Source organism: Apis florea, unplaced genomic scaffold (genome assembly GCF_048593485.1).
Source record: "Apis florea isolate Af1SG1 unplaced genomic scaffold, ASM4859348v1 contig_3803_pilon, whole genome shotgun sequence".
NCBI lineage: Eukaryota > Metazoa > Arthropoda > Insecta > Hymenoptera > Apidae > Apis > Apis florea.
The window spans coordinates 177192-192537 of record NW_028256864.1 but is presented as its reverse complement, the minus strand read 5'-3'; the positions used below and the strand labels follow the sequence as shown (position 1 = coordinate 192537).

At 27.9% G+C, this 15346-nt stretch overlaps 1 protein-coding gene across 6 annotated transcripts; it reads right to left on the bottom strand.

The window, feature by feature from the left end:
- Positions 1-3345: 3345 nt before the first annotated feature.
- Positions 3346-14367, bottom strand: Syt7 (Synaptotagmin 7). 6 transcript variants are annotated; one of them, XM_086916764.1, is made up of 11 exons: positions 11304-11437; positions 8470-8617; positions 7932-7943; positions 6420-6717; positions 6194-6334; positions 5942-6089; positions 5701-5810; positions 5459-5627; positions 4183-4395; positions 3920-4022; positions 3346-3566 (listed from the first exon to the last, which is right to left on the bottom strand). In XM_086916764.1, the coding sequence occupies exons 2-10, from the start codon at positions 8532-8534 to the stop codon at positions 3922-3924; spliced, it is 1257 nt and encodes a 418-aa protein (XP_086772890.1). In that variant the 5' UTR covers positions 8535-8617; positions 11304-11437; the 3' UTR covers positions 3346-3566; positions 3920-3921. The 6 variants fall into 6 exon arrangements, with proteins under 6 accessions (XP_086772890.1, XP_031775412.1, XP_086772891.1 ...); XM_031919552.2 differs by having other exon boundaries at positions 6420-6705; XM_086916765.1 differs by lacking the exon at positions 7932-7943.
- Between the last annotated feature and the right edge of the window lie 979 nt (positions 14368-15346).

Genomic DNA, 15346 nt, shown 5'->3' with positions numbered 1-15346 from the left:
TTTATATTTACTATATTTTCTATCTAACATTTATGTTTCTACGTGCTTTCTTCCCTAACATTTTTCAAATTGTTTTATTTGAATGAAATCAAGTTTGTTTTTCACCTTTTCCTTATTTTTCAACTCTTCTTTTTTTTCCGTTTAGAACTTTAAACGAAAGCTGATTCATATATCAATCAAATAACTTATATATATATATAATTAGAATTTGTCAATTTAAAAGTTGATATATATACATATATATATATATAATATAAATATTAAACTTGAAAAAAAAGTCAATAAGTTTTTTTCAGATAATCATTCGAATGAATATTGAAAAAAATGGTTACGAAATATACAAATATTGTTAAAAAAAAAACAGAAGATTTCACCTTTTTTTAAATAATTTGGTTAAACGAAAAATCGAAAATCTAAAAAAAGGAAATAATTGCGTTTTATGCGATGTCCTAATATCGTATCAATTTGATTCCATGTTTTGATCAAATAATGCTATTCTTATTCTCAATTTACTATCAGATAATGACAAATTGTGTCACGCCCAAACATAACAATAATGCAAGATGAACATCTAATTTCAATTTCATGTTTGATTTGTTATATTTGTTAAACATTGAAGAATGAGTGGTTTTTATGAAATCGGTTTAAAATCTTATTAACGCTTTTATTGTAGTCGCAAACTAGAACTTGACTGGCAAGTTGCTTACGATTGAGGTAATCCATGGTATAAGGCCCAATTCGCATCCAATTCGAATTAAATTTGTACACTATGTAATATACATATAATACATATGTTGATTGAATTTAAAATATACGTTTAGAATTAACATGTGTTCCATCTATGTGAAAAAACAGAGGAAAGACAGAAGAAAAGAAAAAAATAGAGGAAGAAGAAGAAAAAGGCGAAGAGAGAGAGAGAGGGAAAGAGGTGAGAGAAAAAGAGAAATAAAATTTCGCAATAGATTGTTTGAACATAAATCTTTGGCGCCAGACAGATTAATCGCGATATAAAGCGATTATATTTTATCATTATACATCTATCTTCGTTGTTAATTTGAAAAATAAGGAAAGATATGCAATTGCAATAATGTTATGTGCACATTATAGTTCAATCGGCCACCGATCATTATTGTTGAACGAATCATGCGAAAACTTTTTCATATCCTATTGCAATTTAAACAATTGCAGTTCTTAAACTTTCTTAAATTGTTAAACAAAGCAAGTATAAAAAGCTAAAAAAAAAATTAAATAAAATCTAATAAAAAAAGAAAAAAATGTAAAAAGAAAAAGAGAAAGAAACATCCAGGAGCCGGAAAACATGTTCGATCCGCCATTCACGTTTACTTTTGGCACTTTTTTTCCAATTATGGACTAATTTTCTAAATGATCGTGTATAATCGCGTATAATCATTCAAGAACACGTTTACATTACGATAGTTGACTAAACACGATCGAGCGACGATCGAACAACATATGTATATACTTATATATTTATAAACGCATGATGAATGTATTCATTTAACAGCTAAACGCTATAAATTTTGCACATGACATTTATCAGATGCATACGCTCGCTCGTCTTCGATTCGATCAGTTGAATAAGATCGTTACAACATGTTTTTTTTCTTTTTATTTTTTCTTTTGAGGGAGGGGGGAATTTATTTTTTTCTAACAGATTTATGCCAAATTATAATATTTTTTTGTTTTTGCATTTCAACTGTTATGCAACAGTATAATATACAATCTACGATATACAAACGTTAGTCTAATTGATTTTTTGTGCTACCTGATAATTAGGTGTACACACATATGCGTATTTGTGCAAATTTTTTTAATTTTATATGCAACAGGCTCGTGTATATATATATATATATATATATATGTATGCGTATGTATATGGACAGTAAGTATATACGTGCGTGCGTGCATGCGTGCGTGCTCTCGTGCGTCGTGTTTAATGCTATCAAATATGGAAATACACATTCATGCGATGGATTCAGACGAATTTAATGTAACACGAGAAAAATCGATTGATTCTCGTGTAAAAATTCGTCGCTCGATCTCGCTAGCGTGATACGTAGCTTGACTAAAAAGCGGCACGCTTTTTACACACTCAATTATTATACACTAGTAATTTGTTAATTTGTAAAACTACATAATGTAAAAATATTCGATCAGTCATCGATCATGCTGCTCAGAATATATCTTTGCTGCAATATCGAATTTTACACTTTCAGCCTACAAACGCATCTACGCTCGTAACCTAAAAGCGCTACGCTAAACGTAGCTACGTAACGCTTTTCAATTTGGGAATAATTAGAATTATCGTTGTTTCTTTCACGACGCACTGCACATTCGACACATATACAAGAATATTCGTATTTCAGCACACAAATATCACACGTATATGCAAACGTACATGTACACGCACACTTTACGAGCGCAACATACGTATGTATAATATATGCAAAATCGCCATCTGAATTTGATCTCAAGGATCTTTCTACGTGTTATCGTCAACAACAGCAAACTATCGAATTTAACGCTTAAGATTAATTCAAGGTGTAACACCGATCACAATTTTCATCGTTTTCAAAAGATTTCCGACTAAGTCGATACAAAAATTCCGTCAAAAATATCGCTGTTTTATGGATTCTACTTATGAGAATTCAACATTATATTCCAGTGTCTTGTTCCGATTGTATTTCTATGCGATGATATATCATAAAATAAAGAAAAAAAAGAACAAATGATAAAACAAAAATAAATGTTTAAGAGGAAAAAAAGAAATGATTGATTTGATCTTGAATACAAGAATATATGGTAAACGAAAGAAATACAAATAGTGTGAAATAAAGATGAAAAATCATCACATCTATTAGTAATCTATTGATTGAATGCAACATTATTAGAAAATAATTACAGAGAATTTATTAAATTTTCTATCGTTAAATTTTTTTTTTTTTTAGAAAATACCATAATAGCATGATCGGAAGACACCGGATATAAATAGAGTTAAGATGCTTGACGCATCAAATATGGAAATACACGTTACGCATTTCGAAGCAACAGTATTACTTACTCGATACGTATTTACTCATGCAAAACAGTCATAAAAATAACATTCGATGTTAAATGTTGATAAAAATTTAAAAATAATATTGATTAATTACGCTTTCGAGCGTCTTGTCGGTTCCTCTATGTATATTATATATATATGAAAACATTGCGATGTATGAATCATGTGAGTTTGTATTGTTACGCAAAGATGAATTTGATATATTCATCGTGAAATCGTTGTTGTACATAAAAAAAAAGAAAAATAAATAAATAACCAACGAGAAGTACCGATAATGAAGAGAATAATTTAATCGTAACATGAGAGAAGTTCTTCTCGATAAGAATGTTTTACATGATCATATAATCTTGGAAACGAGGAAATCTCTTTCGTAACTTCAATCTTTTCCTTTTTTTTGTTCTGCGTTACAATCAATCAAATAAGAAGAATTAAATAAAATAGCAACCATCGATCTTGTTACTTTTAGATCTTGGACAATTATTGGGATCTGAAAAAAAATCGAATCTAAAAAACTAAGTATATACATCTATTATATGTTATTTACATTCATATTAATAAATCATAATAATATATATTTAACAGTTTTTTATATGAAATTCCAAAAAATTTTAATTAAAAAACAAAGCGACAAATAGACAAAAAATATACGATTTCGAAAAAAAAATTGAGAAAAGAAGAAAGAAATAGAAAGAGGAAATAGAAATAAAAAAGAGTAAATGGTAAAAAAAAATATGTATTTAAATTAAATTAAATTTAGATTATTAAATTTAAATTAGATTTAAATTAAAATTTTTGATTAATATTCTAAATATAATATACAAATATCAGATATATTTTAACCTTTATTCCGGTTTTAATCGATGCCATTGTACGATTGTTTGTCGTGGCTTCGTAATCATATCTTGCCAATGTTTTGTTTCGCTTGCTCCACTCCCGTTTTTTCCTGAAAGTTAACAAAATATTATTATCATTATTTATCATTATTTATCGTTATAATCATATAAATATGCATATAAATTAATCATTACTAATATCAATCAATATCAAATTTGTATAGATAATTAAACTAATCGATTGACTATTCAAAAAAAAAATCACTTTACCTGCAAGTTGAATTCGCCCAATCAATTCATTTCGGCCAATATTATCAAAGTCCATTACCATTACGTCTAACGAACATTCGCGAATTTTTTCCCACGGTACGTTGAATGAGAAGGCTTCATTAAATACTGGATTTAAAGTACATTTAAATATAGGAGTTTTTCGTTTTTCAATTCTCTTATCTCCAAATTGTAACCATACTTTTACGTACGGATCTAAATATAGAAATCGAAGAAAAAGAAAAGATTTATCGTTAAATTTTTCTCTGATTCGCAGTTTTTATTGATTTTTATTGGTTCTGTAGAAATGTCATAAAAAGGAAATATATCGACATTAAGGAAATATAAGACATTATAAATTTCTTTAAAAGTCTGCTTAGAACAATTATCTTTTTATTTTATAGCGATACCGCATATGCAATTGTGATTGTTGATAGATTTTCCATTTATAATTATCATTCTTATAATTATTCCTTTCAAAATTGGCTCATTCTGAATATATATTTATTGTATATTAAAAAATTCTTTTTTTAAATATTTTCTTCATTTTTTTTAGTTCATATAACATATAAATAAAAAATACAAAAAAAAATATAAGAAGCGTAAACAAAATAATATATTACAAAATTTTTTAATATAGCCAAATTATATTTGTTAATATTAGCTAGATTAGTTAGGCAAGCTATCTTAGAAACTACTTTATTTATTGAGTTAAACGAATCAAATATTGGTAATAAAGAAATATTTATTATAAATAAATCTTCTTTCAAATTATTTAAAAATTTTTTAAAAATATACTACGGATTTAATTACTATTAAAGTTAGAAGACTGACATATTAATATACTATATATATTATGTATACTACATATATATATATATATATTGTAGTATACATATATATTTAAAAAAGTTGTAAAAAAAAAATAAAAAAAAATTTAATCCCGACAAGAGTTCATTAAAAAAAAAAGAATATTATATTAATAATAGTAGTTGATAATACAATATATTGTGATCTGAATAATATAATAATATTTAATAAATTATTTAATAATGCTTAAAAAAGAAACACGTCTTTTATAAATGTCACTATCTTTTTCAATACAATCAATTTATGAAGAGGTTAATAGTATTGCAAATACATTTATAATTAAATATTTTTCCAATGTTGTTATCAATTATAATAATTTCTTAGTTTTTTTTTTTTATATTTTGTTCGAAACAAAAATATTCCTTTCATGCCATTTCTTTGCTATATAAAGAAATGATGATTTCTTTACCTGATTTCCCATTAATATCCTTTGCTTTCAAATTTCTAGCTTTCAAGAGTGTCAAAGTTAATACGGAATTGCTTGGATGATAACACAAAGAACACAATAATTCTCCACATTTATCTTTTGCTGGAGGTTTTAAAGCTTTCCAGAATGAAGGTTTGTCCGAAAAATCAACCTATTAAATGATCATTGAATATTTTAAACAATTTGAAAGGAAAAAAAATCGATAATCCAATAATAAAAATTACCTGACATAGCGGAAGAAACATTTCTCCAATGGAATCATCTCTTGAAAATCGATCGTAATCAAATACATGTAAATGTAACACTCGACTTTGTAACTTTTGAATTGGAAAACCTATAAATAATAAAAAAACGAAAAAAAAACATAAAATAATAATTATAATAATATAATATAATATAATATAATTTTCAATGCGATCACTGAAAAAAATCCAATTTATCAATCTATTTTAATTCGATACTTACCTTCGAAATAAAATGTTTCGTTCCATCGAGGATTTAGCGTGCGTCTCTTTATCTTCGTCTCGAGTCGGTGTTTTTTGTCCGGCAGAAGAGTTACGCGAACATAAGGATCGGACGTTCCGGATAAATCCTTTGCTGGCAAATCTTTACCCTAAATCCGAAGAATAAACTTTGTTTATATGATGTAATAATTATCTTGTAATATCAATATACATTATGTATATATGAATATATATTATATCAATATATATTAACCTGTATAATACGTAGGATAAGCGTAGTATTTTGAAAGTCATATTCCAGACTAAAATGAATTTGGCCAACGTTTTCACTGGGTTCCGAATTATCAATATACATGTCTACTAAAGACATCGATCTATTTTGTAGGAATGCTTTCTAAAATAATAATGAAGATATTTTTTTATAAAGAAAAAAATAATTATTTCTGCAAAAAAAAGAAGAAAATATGAAAAATATATACTGAAGGATGTTCTCCTTTGACATTTTGCAATTGTTTATTTTGTACTCCGATCGTTGGTGTACGAGATTCAACCGTTCCACTGGCCACATTTCCGGTACCAACATTCGTCCCGATGCTGATACCACTGGTCCCTGCATTCACAGTACCAATACCAGATACGGTGGCGCCAGATCCGCTACTTCCTGTGGCTACTCCGCTTGTCGTTAAGTTATTCGCACCGACACTTGTCCCACTAGTTCCACCAGTGCCACTTCCACTCGCCGATGATGCTGGTTTATTCGCTGGACTACCGGTTGTTCTACGACAAAATCAATTGGCCACCGTCTTTTTAAATCTCGAAATTCAACTATACATAATGTTATTCATTCCCATGTTTATGTTTTAGCCGTCATTATCATCATTATTATCATTATCTTTATTATTATCATCATTAATATCAATATCATTATCATAGTCTGATAATGATATCATGATATTGTGTTATCGTCATTGCTGTCATCGTCATTGTTGCTGTCACCGTAATTGTCATGCCATATGTATTTATATTTCAGTTTCGTTTTTTCGTCTTTCACCAAAAAAAAAAAATTATTTCTCTATTTCACATCATTTCGATTTTGTTTCACGTGCATTTATCAACTACAATGAAATCTAAAGCATTTATGCATACAATTTCTATTTTGGCATAGCTGAAGCAATCGTGACAAGATTATAGGATTTTGTCGTTGAAAGCGATGGCAACGACGATCGTAACAACTACAAACTATGAACAAGATTCTGAATGTCCATATATTTAATATAAATATATTTATATATTATATATATATGTGTCGCAATTATATAATGGCTGTCTATGTTTATTTTTCTATATAACGTAATATAACCTAATATATAACTAAATATATAGATAATATATACAACTTAAATATTCAAGTTTAAACATTTACAAGAACACAAAAAAATAATTATATTTCGAATCATTGGAATATACATTGTCAAATTTTTAAATAAATATGATTTTATTATTTTATTGTTAAAGATATTTTGATAATCAATTTCGAGAGATCAATTTTTTGTTTGTCTCTCTCTTTTTCTCTCTTTTTCCTTTGTTTTTAACGTTCAATTTCTTGTCTAATTAATCTCGATAAAAAATATTAGAGAGAATTAAGAGAGTATTTCGAAGAAACAGCGAGATAAAATAGTTTTTCATAATTGTTAAATTTGCTGGAAAAAACGTCTAAAACTTGCACATTATTTTAAATTTGACATTATTTTAAAAAAAAAATGAAAGGCTATTGTTTAAAAGACAATTTAAAATCGAAGAAATTGGAGTTTAGATTTGGGAATTTTATTTCAATTGAATTACTTACGCAGATAAAGCAGCGCCCATCCGCGAATAAGATATTCCCATTAGGAAGAAGAATTGAAAGAGAAGATAGAAGAGTCAAGTGAAGCAATGTGAGAAAAGATCGATTAAAAAATTTTAAATTATTCTCTAACTTATGATATACTTACTCCAGTTGCGCTCTGGATTCCAATAGTAACCCCAAAAGGATGCATGAAACACAAAAAATTAAAATAAAATTTTTTGAATTTTAAATCTTGATCTCGAATTTGACGAAAAAAAAAAATGAAACAAACATAATAAAAAATTGTTCTAATTCAACAGAACCACAAATATTTTTCTTGATATCATAAACCAAATATTCTTAACTTCCATTTTTATTCTAAAACGTGACTCGATTTATATTTGCAATAATAATAAATTTAAGAAAGAAAAAAAAAACAGAAAAAAGATTAATTAAATAAAAAAGAAAGTTAGCGAATTGTATGAAGGAGAGGAGCAGAAGGATAGACAAAAGACAGAAAAAGACAGAGTAAAGACATAGAAATAGAGAGAGAAAGAGATAGAGAGAACGTACCCATTTCACGAGTCATCGTTCAGACAAACATACTCCATCACACCTTATGTTCGCAAATCTTTATCGAGAGGATCATTATCATGCTAATTTTATTCTTAATTTACGTTGCCGAGTTAATACACATTTCTTACCTGGTAGTGTAATATTCGAAGAAGGCAACCAGTATTTCCAAAGATCTCGTGACTGCAGCCCACATGATTTTATTGTTCCGAGTGTCTTTAACCACGATTATTGCGTGGACGCGTTCACATTCCCGTTATTAAGCTTTTTAGATATAATCTATTTGAATAAAAGAAAAGAAAAAACGAGAAACAAAAATTCTTTCTATTTATATATGCATTTTTAATATCTCCCTTAGGTTTTATAATCTCTTTCTTCTATTTTGAATATAGATGTTTGATATAGAATTTTTTGAATTAAATATTTTTTTTCAAATCACAAAACTCGATTCACAATTCTATCTAGTTTTTAATATTTTAATAAATTTTATTTATATATAAGCAATAATATATGATAACATTTTATTTAATATATGATAATATTTAAGTTACATTATTTATAAATATCGAATTCAATGTGAATAAAAACATTTGCAATTCAAAATTGTGAATATTTTGTATTTGTAAAAATTTACATCACGACATCATTTTAAGGCATATTTGGCATCCATGCATGAAGTTTTTCGAGTAAAAATATTTCAAATGAAATAGTTACTATTATTGCGCGTACTCACAGCTTTTAATGTTCACGAATATAGAAAAAATTAAAGAATCAAACAAACTTAAAAATGTATAAGTTTTTAAGGAACTTAAAAATTTAGTTAGTAAAGAACTATAATAATAATGGTCGATAGTATCGAAAAAATCCCAAGAATTTGTTCGATTATTCAGTTGTTCAGTCGGTCGGTTAGCCCGTTAGTCGGTTGGTGGATGGAGGGGTTGAAAGAAGGGGATACGATCGATCTTAGCTACATTCGCTGGTACCACTGCCACTGTTCACGCCATCGTCGACGTCATAACCACCGCCACTGCTGTCATCGTCAACAACTGGGATAGCTATCACTATCATTTCAATTCATTATATTATTATTGTTTTTGTTACCAATCACCGCCCACAAATAACTTGATTGTTATTGCCATAACGTTGCTGAATAGCAGCAGCGTGACCAGCGACAATCATGCGACACGTGAACGAAATTAGACATACATTATTGATTTCTATACCAAAACTATGTTACAGATTAAGTCTTCTGATATTATCGATGTTTAAGAAATAAACGACAAAATTTCAAAGCTAATAGAAGATATATATTAGGTCACGCATGTAACAACGATGTTTGCAAAAGTCGATAAATAAGGCGCGCGCATACTGAGTATGTATACATTTTTGTTACGATTAAACGACAATATCGAAACAAGAGGCAATTCATTTTTTCATCTATGTATATCAACTCCGTCTCCTCTTTTTCTTTCGTCATCATTCTTTTTGAAACTTGTTATACAAAATGTTGTTTAAATGACAAAAATGCCGATTGATTCATTACCAATAATAATAATAATCATATTTGTCATATATAGGAAAATTCTATTTTTTGAAATTTTCTTTTTTCTTTTTTTTGTAAAGTGAATCATTTATATTAGTTCTTTTTTTTTAAATTTCTTTTAAATTTTAGTTAAAAATATTAGTAATGAAAAGTGCATTTGATACGAAAGAAAATTGTGAGAGAAGCGATCGATTGAAACGCACGCGCATGATAAAGGTAAAAGTTCCTGGCCGTGATATGGCTCGGTCAATGCCGAAGAATATCCAAGCAACAGGTTCCTAGTCGATGTACACGCGGACTATTAAATTTTATAAGAAAATACAAAAATATCTTTCCTATCATTGGATATTAAAAACTTAAATATTTAAATATTTATTATAAATTTAAATATTTAAAAATATTTCGCTTTTTTCACTATGAACTTTCACAGTAATCACATACTCATAATGAAATAATATCACTTCTTCAACTAGAGAATATCAATCAAAACATCAATGATGAAATTTGAGTAACAAGTTTTTATTATGAAAATATATTAGATATTTTATAAACATTCCGCACTTTTCAAAAAACTTATTATTACTACTCTTATTTATTTATCAATGCATAATAATCCAAATGTTATCAAAGATATATATTGTATTTTAATAATTTTTTATTTTGAAAATTTTATATGAGAAAAAAGACAGAAAAGAAAAAAATGGAAATGTAATATACGAGAGCATATTAAGCAAAGCAGTTGCAGAGAGAAAGAAAATAAATCAAGTAAAAAATACTTTAAAAGAATTAAGAAAAAAAGGAGAACTTATTTATTAAATTATAAGTAATTTAAATTTGTGTTAAATAAAATAGACGAAGGTAAAATAGAAAAGATAGAAACTGCTTTATTTTTTTTTGCCGTTCCATCTAATGCAAACTTAAATTACTTAATAAATAAGCTTAACTTAATAAATCAATATTTTTTTGTCATATATATAATATCAACTTTTGTATTTATTTTAATCTCTAGAATCGATTTTTGAAAAGTGTCTTATAAATACATTAACACTCTATATATAAAATAATATAGAAAAAAAATATTGTTCTCATAAAAATATTGACTTATAATCAATCAGATCGATAATTAATTATAATCGATAATGAATTGTATTCATTATATAATTCAATTGAATTATATTCATAATCGTTTCGATTTAAAAATTTTAATTAATCTGTAATCTTAAAATTTTTTAGCCACTTTTTATTCAATTCATGTATATGAAAAACATGGATAAACATTAATTTAAGATAGGACATATCACGTATATGCTTATCGTTTTTCCAATTCCACTACATCTATATTGCGATGTCGTCAAAAAAAAATTGTGTATTTTCTATATTAATATTTTTGTGCTTATTCCTTGTCATTCTTTAATTACTCACCACTCACTTCTTTAATATTTCCAATTGAAAATAAACAATTAATCAACAATATAAAATTTAAATGGAGATAAATTTAATAAAAGATATAATAGCAAAAACATGTTATCGAAGAATAACACGCAGGAATCGGTATATAAAAAAAACAAAATGCATTTAATAATTAAGACCGAGAAACGAAAGTTAGTGAACTACACAATCGTGAACTGTAAGCTGTAAGCCGTAAGCTGCAAGCCATAAGCCATAAGCCGTAAATTGTAAATTCTTCACTGCAAATTATAAATTGTCGATAAATTCAAATAAGAACGCGATGCGAAATTCTCGTTATACAATCGAAGAAGAAATTGAAATATATCACGTTCGCTTTCATGCGAAAAACGTGCACATTTTTCTCTTTCTAACTGCAATCGCGTCGCATCACTGACTAAACTTTTCTCCTAGATGGAAAAGCCCTGGTCACATATACACATCAATGCATTCAAGCCTTCGATACATTGGCGCCACCTCGCTGCTCACCAAAGGAGTATTCAGGACGCCATAGAAAATTTCTCCTACGCACCAGGGATCAAACGTTTGCGCCCCTCTTTTCTTTTCTCTCTTTCCTTTTCTCACTTCTTCCTTCTCTTTTAACCCAGACCTACCCCTCTCTTCTTGGTCAATTTCTCCGCCATGGTTATACTACTTTATCATATTCTATCTTTACCCTTTTCTACCTACATATTACTATCCTCCCTCCAATTCTATCCCCTCCATTACCACTACCACCATTACTAACTTTGCCAGACTTCTCCCACTACCGTCACCACTACTATCACTATCTTTACCATTATACCACCACCACTATCGCTTCCTACCCTCATCCTTATCAACCATATATATTTTCTTGGTCGGTATTTCATTGGCTCCCTTTCTCTCTCTCTCTCTCTCTCTCTCTCTCTCTCTCTCTCTCTCTCCCGCTCCCTCTCCCTCTTATTTTCTTTAATTTTTTTTGTTCTTTTTTTGCTTTCCTCTCTCTTTGGCTTATCTTTATTATTTTTTCTAAAATCATTATTTAATCGTAAATTTCGAGTTATTTATTATCAACAAATTATATTGCTTAATATATTCCAATTATTTAATAATATAAATTTTTTATGGATTGTGCAGTATAAATTATAAAATGATATTTCTTAATTTTTAAATATATAAAAAAATTGATTAAATAACTAAAAATAAACGAAAAAAAATATAACGTAGAAATTGTAGAACAAATTGAAAAATATCTATTTTTATATGTGAGAAAAAACCATAAATTGAAATGGCAAGTTCGATCAAAATTTATTTCTTGTTCTTCTTTTGTTTAAAAAAAGCCCGAGGCATCGTTGAATAAAGTGGGCCAGCTCCGTTCTTTCAATTATTCGTATATATCTTCGTTGTTAGATGAGAAATAAAAAAAAATGAAAATGGGTTGCAGACGCGTGCGCAACCAAGATGACTGACCGAAGTCTATTTTACTAGATAATAAACGCTGATATCACAAATTATTTGTTATATTTAACATATAATTTTATATTTTAAAATACTCTAAAATTCACGAAAACATGCAAATAAAAATTTTTAATATCCAATAATAATTAATATTAAACTAATCCATGATTTAATAATCTTAAATTTTTTTATTTCAAAGAGATAAAAATAAGCATTGTATATGTATATGATTATAGTTTCGAAAATATAGACTTGTATATATATAAGACTTGTATATATATAAATACATAATTTATGTACATACTTAAAATGCATTTTTTTACTTATTCTCTTTGAGACTTCATATCAATGTATTTTCGAATTAAAATTCGAATCATTATATTAAATTTTTTTATATGATAAATAATGTTAATACATATAAATTTTAAATATAATTTTAAGAGCAAATAAAGGAATAATTCCTTTTTTTGCTTTTTGATTTATTCTCTCTCTCTCTCTCTCTCTCTCTCTCTCTCTCTCTCTCTCTTTCTCCCTCCCCCCCTCTTCCTCTCCCTCTCTTTTCCCCTGTCTTTTCCTCTCTTCTCTCTCTCTCTCTTTCTCTCTCTCTCTCTGCATTTTCTCTTTCTTTCTTGTACATTTTCTTTTTCTTTTTTTTTTCTTTTTTTCCCTTCTTCCGTTCGTTGCTACCTCCTCTCTTCATCCCTTCGTCCTTTCTCTATAGTTTATTTTATCAATTTTTTTTTCTTTCTCATTTACGAATTTTTTTTAATTATACCACTTAATTATACTCATGAAAACATATTGATTATAAAAGAATAGAAAATGTTTCTTTTACGAAAGAAACAAAAAGAACGAAAAATGAAAATTGAAGAATAAAATCGATAGTATAAGTATTACTTCCATAAAGAAATATTACATTCTCAGCTAGATCGATTGACGACATCGGGATTTTTATTCCGAATTTTAAAATTCCTTTAAAATTTCGCATGCTTTGTAAAATTGTTGCTAAACAATTACAAAAAAATATATTCTATATAGACAAGATCAAAAAGACGAAGCAGGTCGAAGAGAGTTGATATAGGTAGCAATATAATCATGTTGTGCCCATCGTGAGAACGCGAACGATTCGCGCGTGGATAATCAACTTCGGAGCAGCGATAAGCAAATGCGCGTGATAAATGTTAAAAGGATCGAGAATGCGTAGGTTGGGAAACTAATTAACTAGATGACGATGAGACGCAATAAAAGCATAAAAAAGCCAAGCAATCAATTATTGTGCGCGCTACTGTGCCGATGCTTTCTAGCATCCTGGTTACTTGTACCACGTCGAATCGATTACGTGCTCGACGAACGGCCGAGTTAATTTACTCACAGACTCTGCGACAAGAACCGCGACAGTGCCAACTTGCTGATTCGATTGTTTTTCAGGCCATCCAACATTGCAGAGGCTGCGATTTCCATATTCGATCGTTCCCTGAACCAAACTAGAAACGGAACTACTTTTCGTATTCGTTTGTTTGTAGACTTTCTGAGCTGATTATCGAATAATGAAAACTTTTGATGCTTTAACGAACGTATTCATCTCGTATATTCTTCTAACGAACGAAAACGCGTCTCCGCTTGTTGTCGATACCGAAGAGGATCGATATATTACAGTATTATATCTTAACCGATGATGATGCTATTCCATGGGAGTAGTTGTTCGAAGAAAAATATATAAATTCAATAGCGAAGAGCGAATTACACAAATACTATTATGAATTTTCTTTTTTAATTAAATGATTATTTATTTTTCTCGTTTTTTTTACTTCGACTTGTTGAATTTGTGATACATTTTTTGTCAAATCGTGTCGCATGATTCAAACTTTTTTATGTTAATTTTGATAATTTTCTATCTTCTTTTTTTTCTTTCAGATTTCATTCCATAATATATTTATCACAAATATTAATGTAGTAAATATTGTATAATAAATACCATTGTATAGATATTGTATAATAAAAATACTTCTCTTTTATCCTTTATTATCCTTCTTTTTTTCGTTGTCGCTCTTTCTTTCAATTTTTTTTTTGTTCTTTTTTTACATCTTCTTTTCACTTTTTATAATTCTTTTTCCATTGCTATTTTTTGCACTTTTTTGAAAAAAGTAAGATTTAATCCGAAAATATCGCCCAATATTTTACACGTTTGAAATCCGCTTCTCTTTAGAGGCACTTTTATTTTTTCATTTCATTCGTTATTCTCCTTATATTTTCATATTCTTTTGTTTTTCTCTTTCAAGCACCATTAATTCCTTTTTTTCCTTTATACGAAAGATTGAAGATAAGAGAAAATCAATTTCACGACAATTTATATTACGAAGAAAAATTGTTCCGTCTACAAAAAATGATAATATGATCAAAATGTATAACGTAGACTTTAAATGAATAATCTATGATAAGATTATTTGAAACATTCGATTAAAACTAAAAAATATGTAACTTGATATACATTAAAGTATTAAATTCATCGATAACACATTAATATTCTTTAAATGTTCTATTAATAAAATTAACATTGATCCGATCTGATGACTCATTTA

Excerpts from the sequence above, each read along its gene's own strand:
- Syt7 (XM_012492736.3), bottom strand. The coding sequence starts at position 14,228 with ATGGAAATCGCAGCCTCTGCAATGTTGGATGGCCTGAAAAACAATCGA. Across the intron at positions 6,718-14,139 it reads CGGTTCTTGTCGCAGAGTCT|AACAACCGGTAGTCCAGCGA; the intron begins GTGAGTAAATTA and ends ATTTTGTCGTAG. Across the intron at positions 4,023-4,182 it reads TGGGCGAATTCAACTTGCAG|GAAAAAACGGGAGTGGAGCA; the intron begins GTAAAGTGATTT and ends GTTAACTTTCAG.